The sequence below is a fragment of the Lagopus muta genome, chromosome 15 (assembly GCF_023343835.1).
Source record: "Lagopus muta isolate bLagMut1 chromosome 15, bLagMut1 primary, whole genome shotgun sequence".
Taxonomy (NCBI): domain Eukaryota; kingdom Metazoa; phylum Chordata; class Aves; order Galliformes; family Phasianidae; genus Lagopus; species Lagopus muta.
Window position 1 is genome coordinate 11771556 of NC_064447.1, and position 16270 is coordinate 11787825.

The 16270-nt window shown below is 42.1% G+C and overlaps 1 protein-coding gene across 4 annotated transcripts in view; it reads right to left on the minus strand.

Annotated features, from left to right (window-relative positions):
* SDK1 (sidekick cell adhesion molecule 1) overlaps positions 1-3258 on the minus strand; it is a 365693-nt gene extending 362435 nt beyond the window's left edge. For 2 of the 4 annotated variants that reach the window (XM_048961335.1, XM_048961338.1), the window contains exon 1: positions 1300-2939. In XM_048961335.1, coding sequence (XP_048817292.1) covers positions 1300-1789 — 490 coding nt within the window. In that variant the 5' untranslated portion in view covers positions 1790-2939. Of the gene's footprint in view, positions 1-1299; positions 2940-3077 lie in introns of those variants that run through there. The other 2 variants (XM_048961334.1, XM_048961331.1) reach the window with 2 other exon arrangements.
* Between the last annotated feature and the right edge of the window lie 13012 nt (positions 3259-16270).

Below are 16270 nucleotides of genomic sequence, written 5' to 3' on the forward strand. Positions count from 1 at the left end.
AATTTGAGGGGAGAATTATTTCAGGTATGCCTTGTTTCAGGATAACAATATCCTGTTAGGGCTTGCAGGCCTCTGCATAAGCACTTTGGGAATGGGAATGACAGCATAAACAAAGCGCTGAAAAAGGTTTCTTGGGGTGGAGTCCATTTTTAAACACTGGATTAAAATCCTTCTGTATCCTGAGGCTCCAAACTTTTCAAAGGTGCAGCAGTAAACCCTGAGCAGGCAAACTACTGCAGACTTGGCTCTGTAACCCTCAACTCAGCAGCCCATCCAGCTATTAAAGCTGAATGCACCGTTGTTCCCTCTGAAATACCCGACAACAAAGAACTAAAAAACAAAGACCATTCCCCTACATGGAGCATGAACTTCCGCTGCAATAACCAACTCCTCGTCCCACACGACACAGCCCTGCGTTGTACGACACACCACTCCAGTCAGACAATGCACACTGCAACAAAACTCAGCCCAGCAAAGAAAGTGAAAGCTGCGTTTGTTCAGCACGTTACAGCAGCCAACTGTAATGCTCCTGCCTGCCATTTATCGCCTGCTCTGTCAAAGGATTATTAAGAATTAAGCTTCGTTTGGCAATTTTTTATTTCTTGAGAAGGGAATTTACATGCACAGTGACGGACACTTGATATTTAACGTCTATTGGTCGACTCTGACCCTGCGTTTACAAGTGACTCATTTGACTGCAAGGATCTCTGATGTGGAAATGCTCAGATACGAATCAATTGCAGTTTTTGTCTCGGGTAAATGTTACTTGGCAATCCAAAAGAAACGAACAATGCTCGAACCAAGGTTCACATAGAATAGCACTCATATGCTTAAAGAATTCCTTTTACATGCCCTGCTTTAGTTCTAGTAGGCGGATTTATGAGTCCCCTTCTCCTAATAACTTATCTCAGTGCAGTGTTTTTAAACACACACAACCAGCAGTTAACTCTTCTGCTGCCTGAGTCAAAAAAACACAGAAACACACAGACAGACTGAAGTAAATACAAGCGTAGATTCGGTCCTGATAAGCCATTGATTCTTTGTGGGAGATGGGGATAGAGGAAGGATAGGAGGACGAGAAAAGGAAACATGCAGATACAGTCTGCAAATCCTTGCTCCATCAAGAAAGAATCGTGCATAATGAATGACTGTTCCTGCATGAAATCAACTCCCTGCAAATTCTGCAGTTTCCCTCTGACAGGAACAAAGTGAAATGGTATATCTTCACCCGAGTAAAACTGCCTTCCTCTTGGAAGGCAGATGCAACATTTCTATAAACAAAAATGTCTCTAGCCTTACCTTGTGCCAGCGCTTGCAACATGTGGAGCTGTAGCAACAGAAACGCCCACCATCGTCGACAGAAGAAGAAACAGAAGTTTAACTTCATCATCATTTCGTCTCGCCTGCTATTCCTCCGGGCAATAATTTCACGATCCAGCTCCCTTCCAACCATCGCTGCCTCACTGATCCCCATCCGATCCGACTGCCTGCCACTCCTGACAGTGCTTTGGTCATCGCTCACTCGGCACCCCGAGGCCAGGCTCTCTTTGGTGGACTGGGAACATCGCCAGTTGCCTTTGCCCCGGAGTTTTGGGGGAACAGAAAGCCCCACTTCACAGGAACCGAGGGCTCTTTGATTTGTGCTCACTTTGCATGCAGCCCGAAAGCAGCACTCTGTGTGCCTCACCGTATTATAATTACCCACGAAGTCAGTGTTTCTTGTGGAAGTATTGACTGCACCGAAACAACCAGTCAGAAATGTGAAACACATGTTTCTCCGCGCTGTCATATCCAATGCCTTCAACAGGGAAGGAGCAAGTTTATTAGCGTCAGTACTTCAGTAAATCCGGATCCTTCGGCACATTGCTAACAGCAACACAGAAGGATGGATCCATCTCAGCCAGCAGCACACATCCCCACAGCACCTTTCATACCGCAAGGATGACGGCAACTGTTACCCCTGTGATATTCACCAAACGTAGGGAATCTTCCGGCATGTGTCCCATTCTCCCATAAAAACCTCGGAGCGGAAGGGTTAAACTCGTGTAAAGGGGTGGGAAGAAAAGCACCAACGGGGAAAAAAAAAATACTAATTGAAAGTATCTCGCTCTTCCTTGCGCCGAGGATTTATTTCAGACAATTTCAAGATTAGCCATGCAGACAGGTTAGTCTCCAGATATCCCCGCCAAGCTCCGCATAGTTTGTATTAATCCGATTTTCCTCTGGATACAAATCTCTCCCGTCAATAGAAGGGGCTGAAGGGTCCTCGTGAGGTAAAGCGAGCGGCTCCGGCACTGATTGCAGCCGGCCGTGCCGTGAAACAGCCGCAGGCCGGCGGCGGCGTCACCTGAACTCACGTTCAGCCCGAGGTAGGGAAAAGCTCAGCCGGTCGTATTTCCCTCCTCCTCCAAGATTGGCGCCGGTTTCCTCCTCTTCGCAGGGCGACCAAAAAAAAAAAAAAAAAAAACAAAAAAAAAAAAAAACAAGAAAATCAATCACCTCTCGCACGTAACGCGTTCTGCTTCTGCCCGGCTACGGACGCAGCAGCGGAGCCAACCCGCAGCTGGGCGGCCTCCGGGGCGGGGGGGAGCGACATCTCCCGAAACAAACAGCAACAAGGTGAAATCCGCCCGGCTGCTCTGGCTGTCGGCTGTGCTCGCTCCGCCGGGCGGCTCTTTCCTCGCAGCGGCTGTAAACACGAAAGCAACGCGCTAGCACCGCGGCGGCGGCAATGGGAGCGCATCCAAAGGGGAAAAAAAAGAAGCGCCGAAGGTCTTCGCGTTCAAACAATGCATCGGGTATTGTTCCAGTCCCGCCTTCCGTAAAGGGAAAAGTTTCGTGGGAGATCCCCTCCCCCCCCACACACACCGAACAGAAAGGGTAGCTCTGCCGGGCAGACACCCGGGATGCAAGTTAAAAACAAAGCACCTCAGCTTGAAGTTGAGCCAACGAACGCCCCCCCATCCCCCCGCCAGTGCTCCCCCCGCCTCCTAAAGGCGGACTGAACTTTTCTCACCCCCCTCAGCCCCAGTCCGGCCGTCCCCTCCCCCGGCGGCCGCCTCGCGCTCCCCCTGCACCTCCGCACCGCTCCGCTCCGCGCTGCAGCCGCACCTCCCGCCCTCAGCTTCCCCCCCACCTACACCTAAGCGGGGCAGCAGCCTCTGCGGCGCAGCCCCACGGGCGGTGTGGACATGTACGGAACTATCAGGACGGGGCGTGGGGGGTGCATTTAGAGACAGGTTCTGCTCTCTACAGACGACAGAAGAGGAGGGGGCGGCTCTCCGCCCCGCGCCCGGCAGGACCTGCCCGCGGCCGCCGCTGCAAACATCGCCGCGCTCCTCCCTCCGCCGGACGCCGATTGGTCGGAGTGCGCGCGGGGCAGGGAGGGCGCAAAGAGCCGCGGGCGCGCAAGCTTGGCGGGACGTCGCGCCGTGTCCGCGCGCATCTCTAACGGCCGCGCGCGTGCGCCTCGGGGGGATTTTGTCCCGCGTCCACGCGCCTCCCTAACGGCCGCGCGCGTGCGCGCCCGGCGGGCCGTTATGTCGCGTCCCCGCGCTCGCGGCGCCCCCTAGGCGCGTGCGGCGCCGCTGTGCCGCTGTGCCGGTGGCTCCGGGGCACGCTGGGCACGCCCTGCAAGGCCGGGGTGCGGCCGCTCCGGCGTGCTCGTTCCCGGCAGCTATGCTTTTCTTTTTTTTCTTTTTTTTTTGCGGTAGAAAAGAGCAGGTATGTGACACAGCGCCGGCGAGCCCGGAGGGAGGAATTAGCCCTCCTCCTGCTCTTTGCGGTGTGGTGAACGCAGCCCGCGAGGCTGGCAGCGCAGCGAAGTTTCCGAGCTCGGGTACGTTCGGTGAGCACAGGAGTGTTTAAGTTACGGCTGGCAGCTCCTGCTCCTTTATTTCCCTTTTTTTTTTTTTTTTTTTTTTTTCTTTTTCGCTGCTGTCTCTATGACAGAGTCACAGAGGCGAGCACAGTAAATCATCGCATCAATTCCAAGGTCGCTTTACCGAGGGTTATTCAGCACGGCACCTCCCTCACCACCCTCTGTCACTTCATAGCACCAAAAATAGGCGAAGTTTCTCCGCTCCCAGCAGTGCAAGGCGGGCTGCTCCTCCCCATTCCAGGTGTTTCGACCTACACAACTGCAAGGCATTCCCTGCGCACCCTCTGCCGTCCCTTCCAGGTGTTCCAGAGCTGCCTGCTCCTCCCAGCATTCAGCAGCTCGTGAGCTTTACAACACCCATTGCCATCCATTCTTTCTTCTGCCCAGTGCAGGAAAACCCACTGCCTCCCGTGCTCGTGAAGTCACTGCGCGGAAGGCGCTCTCCTGGTCGCTGAGAGGAGCTGCGGTCAGTGCTTGTTCTTCCTTGCAGCCATCTGCATGGAAATAGCCATTGGGTGCTGCCTTGCACCTCATGCTATGGGTGTGCGTGTGAGACCACGTGAGTAACACAGACACCAAAATCCAATGTTAATGATTTGCCCTTCAACACATCCAATTTGAGAAAAATCCAAAGCAAAACCAATTCAGGTTGTGCTGTGTTCAGAACAGGCCTTAAGGAAGCACTGCTGTGTTTGTAACAGCCATCACACCGTTAATAACAGCAGTGACGAGGAAATGCTTAACGAGTCACCTTGGGTGGGACTGCTGGGTCCCATTTTATCTTGGCTGGAAATGGAAAGCACATTTCATTGTGGTTTTGTTTTGTTTTCAGCTGCTCCAACCAAAGGAGTGTGGGGCTGTTGATTCGCTGGCTGGTGGGAATGTTGGGTTAAGATGGTCAGTTTGATAAGTAAGAAAATACTCAGCACTTCCTGGTTGTGTTATAGGGGAGGGGATTTGTGCTGGTTACATCATTGGTGTCTAAAGCTGCTGGAAGGATCATTGTCAAACACCTCAGTTTTAATGCCCAGATGCCACAGAGGAGAAATGTTAATTTCCGTTACCTAGCTTAATTAAAGTGAAAACTGATTTCTGTTCAGAATTAATACATTTCTTTCTAACAGTTTAAAACTGTTCAGCATATAATTATAGGAACAAGAAATTAACCCATTTCCACCTTCAGGCCTTGCTTTTTAAGTATCATTTAAATGTGCTGGTGTTTTTCAGCCTGCGTCACCAGGGGTTTGGGGTGAAATGTTCTCAGCCAGTTATTAGTTTACTTTTAACAACATTACCACAAATATAAAGTCCCTATAACCTGTCTCAGAAGACATCTGTGTATTTTTTTTTCCACTTGCCTTGTTTCCAATGACTGTATTTAATAGTGGACAAACTAAGATAATGTGTATGAAGTTTCATTATCCAGATTGGTAAAAGGGTTCCACCATTCTGCTGCCTCTGTTTTGTTCTGCTTCTTCCCTTTCCTACGTGTATGCATCAAACATTGAGCAGGAAGAGTAGGAGAAGAACAGCTCTGCCACCTGAAAAAACAAACAGTAATCTAAGGGGAAAAAAAGAGGGCGTGAGGTTTTGGGGTTTTCTTGTTTTCTAGGAATCATGAAGAAATGATAGAAGTGACATAGGTAGTTGCATTTAAAGGTGAAGAAAACGTAATAAAAGGGTTTTTTTCCCAATGGCTGTTGTACTGTGCAATGAGCTATACATGTGGTAAGAGTCCTATGGGCTGCAGATTTGCATAATTAGTAGAGAATAGAGGGAAGTTTTATTTACATAAATAAACAAAACATGGTGAGCCAATGAGGCAAAAGAGAAAAGAATAGAAGATTCCACTCCCATACCATAGGTTGCTAATGAACAGCAGCTTCTTGCCAAGAAAATCAGCCACAGAACTGCTGCAAGAAAATCTTGCTAATATTGTACGACCTTAATTTTTATTCTCGTTCTGCCAGGATACCAAGGATACTTTGCCTGCTATTGCAAGTAACTTGTCAGAAGTAGTGCTACTGCTTTCTAGTACCAACAGGCATAAATGTGTCTTCAGGTTTATACAGTTGTGTAAACTGGGTGTTAATGTTCTAGTAAAATCTTTATCATAGGTACTGCGGAATGTTTCTAACCTGTCGGTAAGAGGGCTTCTTGTGGGTATCCTGGAAACAATTTTGTGATTTGTTTTTATACTTCCATTTTTTTTTTCTTTCTCCAACTGTAAGTGCAAAACTGAGGGCAAGCAGTTGCATTAGCTACTGCATGGTTGTCCCAGAAGATTTTTATATTGCCTTTCTTTCTCTCCCAAGGGAGGTAGAGCTTTAGAAAACAACGAGAGTAGAAGGTAACTTGCTCTCAGATAGGATTGTTTTTCAGCACACTAAATCAACCTGAATGCAGTAACTAGTGGAGGGGGCTAAAATCTTCGTTAGTAAGGGTATATTCCCAAGGGTCACTAGCCAGCTGCTCTGCTTTTATGGTGTAAATATGCTTCTGCATCAATAATAAAGATTGGAAGAGAAGAAGAGAAATATCACATTACATAGCTGAAAGTCTCAGGGGACAAATTAAACAATGACTTCACCACACTTCTAGAAGTATCTGCTGCAATGAACGCAGTTACAAGAACAAGAATAACTCTCGTTAAATTTTACTGGGCTTAAATAACTTAATGTGATGCCACTTAAAAAGCCCCAAAACAAACAGAATGACAGATTATTGTTTTCTCCGTGTGGCTTGAATTTACATAAAGGAAATTAGAAAAAGATTTATATACCTTTTAGGTTTGATTTTAAATTCAGAATGCTAGCAACTTCAGAGTTAAATTTGTTCAGTTGCTACTTAATGTTATTGTGCTTAAGTGTTTGAGAACAGGCAAGGTGCAGCTCTAAGGCGCAGCAGTAGAAGTTGAGTGCAGAGTAAAGAGATGGGAAGGCTTGTTTTGTGGCTTCTAGGAGTAAGAGTAATCCTGGTAGAGCTGTAGCACAGCTGTGTTTATATTCAAAAACCATTATGGACTGTGCAGTCAGGAGAAGGGGCTAGTGTAGTTTCTGAATCATCCCATCTTCTGTATTATCCCAATGTAACAATAGGCTTTCCTCCTTAGCTATCAGAAGACATTCACGATGACCCAGCCACGTTGCCCTGCTGTGTTTTATGGAGTAGAGAGTTAGCGAAGTAACATAAAGGATCAAGACAATAGATTCTGCGTTTTTGAAATGTAGACGTTTGAAAACATCTTTATAGCCTCCCAGAGGAAGACTACAGGGGCTGTAATGATTCTACTCCAGTCAAGTTTGGCTAGAATGTAGAGAGAGAACTTCTTTTATGAAGTCTGTGTCTTCAAACACCGGTCGGTCTGGCTATCCAGCCATGGGCTGCAGCGATTACCCTTTCATGATAAAGATGATGCCCCAGATATAAGTGACCTGAGCGCTTTGAGGAATGTGTGAAATTGTCCCTAAATGCTGGGGAGGTCTTTAGACAAAGACTAAATCTTCTGGTTGTACCCAACCTTTATACTTCTGAGCGCCATCCTGGAAACTTCTTAACCTACTAGTTGGTCAGGAAAATAAAACAAAGTGGAACTGAAACCATAAGTGTGAAAAGAAAACCTACTGAATTGTAATTTAACGTGCAGTAATAGTACAGTAACAGTGCACTAATGCATCGACTGGCATGTGACCACATTAGGTAGAAGATTTTCCATGATATTAAGAGGTGCTGCTTCAATGGTGCGTGTATTTCAGGTGGAACTTAAAATGTCGTATCACGTGCCTTGAAATTATTATAGACTTATTTCCATTTTAAAAGTGGTGGCTTTAGTTTCCTTTAAAAAAAGAAAAAATAAAGGCTATAAGAGATAAAGATTTCTTTTGGAAAGGCTATATTTCCATATCTTGTACAAAGATGTTAATACAAATATGTCTATGGTTTCACCCAGGAAGGATGCTAGTTCAGTGGTTAGTGAGCTGATGATTGTCTCCCATATGCTTACTCACAAAGGTACCACGACTTAAATAATATTCTTGCACTGTTGTGGAAGATCACGTTTTTATGGAGTGCATGAGTTATTTCCAGCTGCAGCGTAAGCATTTTGTCTTTAGAAGGCAAAGGCGGCTGTTGAATGTTTTGTGATGGGATTGCATTTTTACTGTGAAGAACAATGTTAAATTATATGTTCTTGATTCACTGTAATTAATTGAGAAAGGCAAAGTAATAGATGTGATGTGTTTGTGGCTATAATCCTGCATCTTTCTAAATTGATCAACATGATTTTAATGGAATAACCTTAAAAGAAAAATCAGATAACAAGAAGGATGATGAAAACAATTACCGTGAGGGTTTGAGCAATTGCTCTTGCTAGAAAGGGCTATAATTGAACACTTCAGCCATGTTACTACTGCCATTGCCTACAATTTGCCCATCACATAAGGCAGGCAGATCATGAAATGAGGAAGTATTAAAACATGTATGGAAGGCATTTACAGTGGTTGCAGCATTGACAACTTAGTTGTAAATTATTTTTCTTTCCATCGGATCTGTAAAGGTATTGATTAGTGGTGCTTTAAATTAAGATTCAAATCTAGAGGAATTTGGCTCTGTAAGGACCTGAGAGTTTTATGCGATGTGAAACTGTCCTAATGACAATTCCAGCTTTATTAATCTTTTGGTCCTGAACACTTCAGCGTTTTCCAGGTTTATTGATGAATGAGAGATACTGTATCTCTGCTTTGTGTATATGGGGGGAGAAACTAGAGCAAACTGTGTCATTTCAGGGAGATGAAATAAGGGGATTAGATGTGAGTGAGCCAGTGTGTGAGCTGGTTTTACAATTGCTTGTTTTTGGATAACCTGAATTTTATACCTAATACACTTTTCCCCAGATTTGGTGCACAGCAGCTCCACTGCAGGTTCATACCTTCAGCTGGTAAAAATTTGCTCACCACTCTTCTCCTCGGCTGCGTGCTTATATGTCAACTCACCTCTTGAGTCACCTGAATTCAGGGAGCACAGGGAGGCTTCAGTGCTTTTCAAGGCTGGCCCAACTGAGTGCTGCAATTCTTCCTTTTCTGGAAGCTCTTTAAAGGTGACCAAAAGCAATTGCATCCTTGAATCTGTTCAAGACAGGACAAGGTCCAGATCAGCAACAGAGCTCTCCCTTCCAAAGATCTCTTATGATTCTACTGGCAGAAATTGGTTTTCTAGAAATCAAGTCAATGGACATGAATGATACATTTAACTCTTATAGTTTTGGGTCAGTGTTATCACCACTGCACTCAGAAAAGCGTATCTCAATTACGGAAATTTTATCTGAATTTCCACTGCAATTAAATGTTATTTTAAAAAGCTGATCTGAAATATTTTGTGAGGTTCACTTGGATGATGCCCTTGTGCCACATTTAGGAAAGTTGTGAAAATGTGTTTAGAAGTGTAATACATCTCATCTGGTCTTCATACTTGATTCAGGTTCAAAATCTTACTTTTAAGTAGCAGACACAGTATGACGTGCACCTGAGTGGTAAATTAAAGAGCAGAACAATACTGTGGTGGCCTTGACTTCAAGCAGTAGCTGAAGCAAAGGAGAAAAGTTGCACTAAAAAGAATTAAAATGATTTCTAGTAAAGAAATTTATGTATTAAAGAAAGTAACTTTGTGGAATTTGGAATGCTTGTACTTGAAGCAGATGCCAACATTATTCTTCAAGGAATATTTGGAGCAGAGTGTGAGACAGATGGACACAGGCAAATCAATAGTTCAGAGAGCTACCTCAGATGAATGTATTTCACGTAGGTCAAGTTTAATGAAACCCAAGTCTCATGAATCAACACTTCTGATGTAAATAATTCACTGTAATGGGAAAGAACACTAAGCCTGTATGGGATGAATGTAAACATGAAAAGTTGTTTGAGTTATGACATGATCTATGCCTTGCAGTTGTTTTACACATAGATAAAATTCTGGTAGTGTGGAGGTCTGGAAGAGCGGAAGATTGGGGATATTTTATGATAATTCAGTAAGACATGGAAAATATCACAAAATTTGAGTGGCAGTTATAGTGCAGTAATGGCACAGTTTGCAGTAATGGCAGAGTTTGGTGTTGATTTGGGTTTGTAATATGTTGTTAAAAAGTCTGTAAACCTCCACGTTAATGTTGAAATTAGATCTTGTTCCTGACTTTGTATGAATATCATTGATTTTGGTCCATGATAACTATAGTATGGCCCTCCTTTAGGAGTTGCTCCACGGTGCTCTTACAGTCACAGGAGGACGATGTAAGCACAAACTACAAGGTGAGATGCCATGCTATAAAAAGCACTCAGTAATCAGAGCAGTGCCCTGGTTTTCTCAGCTAACAGGAGAGGAAGAAAGGCTCATCCAGTCCAGATTGCAACAAAATAGCAGAACTTCATTTGGATCTAGCATGTCAGTTGAACAGTTGTAACTCCACAGATTTTGGTGTTGTTACATCTGGTTTACATTGTTAAGGTGGAATACGCATGGAAATCAATGTTGTTTTCTTTCCCAGAGGCACGGTGGAATCCAAATCCTATGTTACCTAAGATTAGAATGAAGGCTGCTGCGATGTCTTCCCCAGACTACATAACTTTCTCCTGGTAGATAGTAAAGGAGCTTATAAAGTCCCTTCAGAAAGGCAAAAGACAGGCAGATAAGGGTGAAATGGCAACACTAAGTTGCAACTTGTGAGTTTGCTTATGACTGAACTGTATTAAGAAGCTTATCATCTATAAAAGCCTAGATATTAATAACTAGGGCTAACCAAACTGAAGGAAGCTATTGCATACATTATCATGGACCCAGCTCTGTATTTTTTCTTTAGAAGTAGTGGTTGTATTTACTTGTTAGTCAGAACTAAAAGAACAAAAAGTGACAAGGAAGAATGCAAAATGCTTCCAGTTTATGATTCTTGGGTGGTATAATTTATGCCAGGGTATACCAGAGATTAATAACAGGATTGCCTAGAACTTCTATGAGCTCTGTGTGTGTTTTCATGAATCTTGAACTGAATCTTGAAAGGTTCAGGAGAGTGAAAAGAAAATCCAGTATTGTAAATATGTTAAGATTAAATGATGCCTCCAGTAGTCCTGGACATGATATTAGAAGATCATTTCTCTTGCATGGAAGGTTGATTAAGATGGAAATAGTAGAGCTGATCTCTCTAACAAGTTGCACAAGCTTATAGTAACTCAGTGCTCTTTACTTCAGCTAAAACTCATTAAAAGGAATTCTAAAAGTTAGTGAAATGCAGGTGATTTTAAGAATTTTGTGGGAAGGAGATGTGTACAGGGGAGGAACATTACATCTTCAAGTGCTGCTTAAAACACTGCAGATGTAGAATTTTTCAATTGCAAACCATTTAAAAATATTCCATTTTTAGTTACTTTAATGTTTATTTTCAAGTAGCACACATAGATCTGTAGCAGACAAGGAGTGAACAAGAACCTTTGTTTTAATCGTGCTCCCATTCTGTCTGGGTACACTTTGCATCGATTCCCTGATAAACATTTAGGTGGAGAGAAACTCTTAAGAAGAAAAATGGAAGAGCAGCTTTCCTTCTGGCACATTACAGTATATTGTATTATGACGCAGCTAAGTATAGCTAATTTATTTGGAGCAAAAGGGTTATTAAGATGAAGATTAATGTACAAATAACTCTTTCTCTTGGAAGCTTACTGTGAGGCATAAACTCACAAAATCTGTTGCATGGGAAGCTTTATAACTGTGCCCAATGCAGCTGTGATCTTCATGCTGGTGCAATAATCCTTGGAGTACCCTTCCAGAAGCTCTTGCTGAAGAAAAGGGGGAGGTCCAAAGCTTGTTTTATGACTGGGAATGTGTAAGCATGTATAGCAGAAGAAGAAGCATTGTAGCAAGCACTCAGGGCTGTTTATGATTGCAGGAATAGTACCCTGTGTTTGTGCTGAAAGAAACAGAATAGAGAAGGCACAAATCAATGCATAGAAATCGTTTTGCGTTTCTTTAACTGCTTTGTATCACTGGCCACATCGTTATGGAGTGCTTCTCTTGTTTGCTTTGCCTGTCTTTGGAGAACTCTGTTTAGGGAAAAACAATATTGTGATTTTCAGAGGATCTCGAATCTTGTTCTGAATTAGCCTCTACAACTGTCTGTCTCAGGTGTATCTTGTGTCTACTATAATAATTAGCAAAAATATAACAGTTTCTTTTAGTAACAGTGGGAGTTGTGGACTGTTGTTAGCAGTTCCAAGGTCAAACATAGGTTGTGGGCTTTTTCCCTATGAAACTAACAGATAACTTGACACTTGACAGGGTAATGTAATGCTAATTTAGTGTGATAAAGCACCCCAAGCAGCACGTTCTGGAAGACTGTAAATGTCTCATACATTTAGGGAAATTGTACCTCGGGGAACATATTAGGAGGAATTCATCAATGGATCAGAATTGTCTTGAAGTTTCACTTATTGGAGATCAGCACAATTTTAAATTATTACTTTCTTAAGAAAAGCCTCAAGACAAATTGTATTTCTTAGATTAACTTTAGAAGAATGGGTCAATAATTTCTATTGAGAGTTTTGAGAGAGTTTTTTTTTAACAGTAGCATGAGCAATTTCAATAATTTGAACTCAGTAATTAAGTTTTTTCCCCAAATGATTTTCAAATTGCTTAATGTGCTGTTTATAGTCTGTCATTCTTTACCGATGAAATTGGACGTCTTTGTGATGTGTCTTAAGTGTGCCTCAAATGACAAAGAACTTTAATTACAAAATGTTTTTGCAAGTTTTGCATTAATTAGACATAAAATTAACAAAGTGTAAAGCTTGTACACATGTTTGTGCACATACAGAGTATCAGCAAATCTTCATCCAGTGATGTGTCACACTGCATTTAAACATTTGGAATCATATTGCTCCAAGAGTGATAGCAATTAATAAGAACTCTGCTCTTCTGTGTGTTCTGAGCAATGCCTTCTACAGCTTGTCCCTGTGAAATCTGCTGCTCTATATTTACAATGTGACCAAAGTAGAAGAAACTGTTCCCTATGTATTTCACGTGTATGATTGAATTTAAATTCAATTTTGTATTCTCTCAAGCAATTTATGGGGATTTCAGCTGTTCTAGAAAAGCAGTTGAAATCACCTGGTCCAGGTGTTCACCTTATTTAACAGTGCAGAGCATTTTCACATTGTGAAATATGAATAATGAAATGTGTATGCTTTCTAAGAAGTCGTATGGCTGAAGAGGAGAGATGAAGACAAAAGCGCATGAACGTGGTGTAGAGTTTAGGTTCCCACATTTGCTGGTATCCGTGCTGCAGAGTTCCTGTGCTCCTAGCTGTCCACACTTAGCATGCTTTGGTTTGCATTACAGGGTCTTAGATCGTATGAGTTGGATTCATATGGATAAGAAGCCTCAAAAGAAATGAGATTGAAGGTGTACATTTTCCTTTAATACTTCCAGATGGCTTGCTTTGGTGGTTACCTTTTCAACTGGATGGCTGCTGAAAATTCAGTTTAGAAGTGCTTCGTTTTCTTCTCAATATTTGTATAAATAGTCAAAGTGCACAGCATACAGTCATGGATTTTACTGGTTTGTGCAAATCAAAGCTTGAGTTGAGTGCTGCAGTGAATATGACAGTTCTGTGAATGTAGGCTTTAGATCTTGTGTGTAATAAGTACCTCCTAATAGCTATCCACCAAGTAGCAATTTGTTATTCTCCAGCTATGCTATTCCTTCAGTACAAATGTCCCAGTTAAATGCTTGATATGTATTGAGACTCATCTCTGTTAATGCTATTATGTTCAGACTGTTTGAAATCGTGATAGGCTGCAATGTGTGGCTTAGACAGGAAATCTTCATACAGTGGATCAGATAAATGATTAATAATCCTCTGGTCCTGAAGTTTTTTATTTACAAAGGACAGAACATTATCTACTGATGACATCAAATAATTATTTTAATGAAATTTACATTCTTTAAAATGACTACCTGCATTTGATTTATATAGAGCACGTTTGTAAACTAGGTATTGCTGCAGAATAAGGTATGCTTATACACTTGGATGTTCCACACAGTAATTAAGAATAGGTGTAAAGTGAAGTATGTTTAATAACTTTGAGCCCTTGCATCTTTTATTCCCCTTCATTCAAATTTGTATCTCAAATAGAAATTCCAAGGCTCTGATTCTTGCAATCTTATTGATGTAGTGACTGACTTGTTAGACTCTCATTTTGATATCATCTTGATGCAGACTATGCTAATCACAGAACAAGAAGAAACAAATGTAAGCTATTTAGCAAGATGTGTTCAAACTTAGAATTAAAATGTTTTGACAGTATCACACAAGTGGAAATAAGGTTTTATGTTAACGTTTATTATCAAATATAAGCCATGGTTTGCAGTCTGTGGAAAGGATTAATGTGACCTCTGTATCAAGTATCTATTGATTTTTATTGTTGAGAAAAGCGATCAATCAAAATGAATTTAGAGAAAAGCAGCTTTTTTTGTGGTTTTTTTTTTTACTGATACCTGCAATTGTTCCCTAATTTAGTAGTTCCCATAACAACATCCAAGTGACTGGAAGGTCTGTACCACTACTATCCACTGAACCAATAGGATGTGGTGAGCCATTCCTCTGAGAAAGGAAACGCTTTGGGAAGCTGACATTACATTTACACTGTATGTATTTGTGTATGACAAAACCAAAGACACAGTGTAGGGCAAGTCTTACGTATCCCTTACAGTTCAGGTCTTTGCTCACCTCTGAGTGACTAGAGAAATAACCAACAGCTATATAGTTACTGTTTTAAAATTATAGCAACCAAGAAATAGAAATAGTTTATTTCCCAGTAAATAACATCAGATAAGGAAGAACAAGAGCATAATTCAGCACATTGAGGGACTTTTTCCTTTAAAATCATTTTAAAGCTTTTTCTATTCTCTAAAAAATGAAGCAGAGAGCTGCATGAAGTAAACCAGAAGCTCTATTCTGAAGTCTGTTTGAACAGAGGGGTTTTGTCCAACAAATTGGTAGCACTCATACTTCCTCTAGTATGTTGACAGTACAGCTAGTTCATTCTGCCTTGAATTTGTTAAGACATAGAAGAGGAAATGAATGGTTGCAGAATGTTGTTTTGTTTATCCTGCTGGTGATGAAAATAGCCCTCTAAATATTTGATGTCAACCTGTTATTTCAGTGATAAGTGCCTGAGCTGCCTGTAAAATTAACAGTTAAAATTAAACAGCTTGCTTTGCAAGTAGCCATAATCTCTAATTTATTTATTAAAGATATTTTCTTAGAATACCTGTTACACCTGACAGCACTGATTGCACTGGGGTCTTGCCCCAGGGCAGCTCTTTGGATGCACCATGCATGCAGAATATCAACACAAAGTAGTTTTGCCAGAAAAAAAGTCTGTTAATCATGCTGTCCATATTTACTGTCTCAAGTGTACAATTCAACAGTTTGTGAAATTGAATAGTATATGCTCCAATTCTCTCCTGGAATGTTGTGATGTTTGAAAACTATTGTAGTTCTGTGCAGAAGGAGATGAATCTTTATTCTGCAAAAAAGCCTTGCCTAGAGCACTTAGATTTTTTCCGTACCCTTATGTTTAATGTTTTCACATACAAATTACTGATAGACAAAACTTCACAACTAGCTCACAGCTATCCCTTCCAAACTGGCTTTGTGCTAATAAAGTGATTTCTTACCCTCCCCACTAAGCCAGGAAGGCTTCAGAAATACTACCATCCTTAAAATGCACACATACAAGGGCATGCATACATGGCAGAGGAATGTAATTGTAATTCTTGTTTTTGGAATAGCTAATCTAGAACACTGCTTTAGTGTATCTGAACATGAATTGGTCTATGAGGAAAGGAAGCAGAGGAAGGAGTACTCTGTCAGCAGTGCTATACTTAGAATTTCAAGGAAAGAGGAAAATATTGTATTTCTGGTGTTTGGAACCTTACTTCATTGCACACAGTAAGGAGATGAAGCATTCTCACCCTGATGGGTGAAAAAAAAAATAGGGACCTCTGCAATATGATTATAGTGGCAAAAATTCATAGCACTAGTTCAGATAATGCTGGGGTGTAGCATGCTCTCTTTGTCCAAATTATTTCCACTTCAGGGCATGCCTACAACAGGAAAGAGTGAGGAGCAGACCCTCCTGCTATAGCATGGCTCAGGGGAAGGCTCGAGCTCCAGAGGCAGCAGAGAACCTGGTCTTTTCTATCAGCACAACTTCACTCCATGGGATTGTTTTAGCTTGGATTGGCACCAGCTCAGGAATTTACATATGGTTCTCAGCTGCATCTGCAATGTTCTGTCACTGCTGAAGGAATGCAATTGAACTGGTTTAAAGTCTTAGCAATACATCT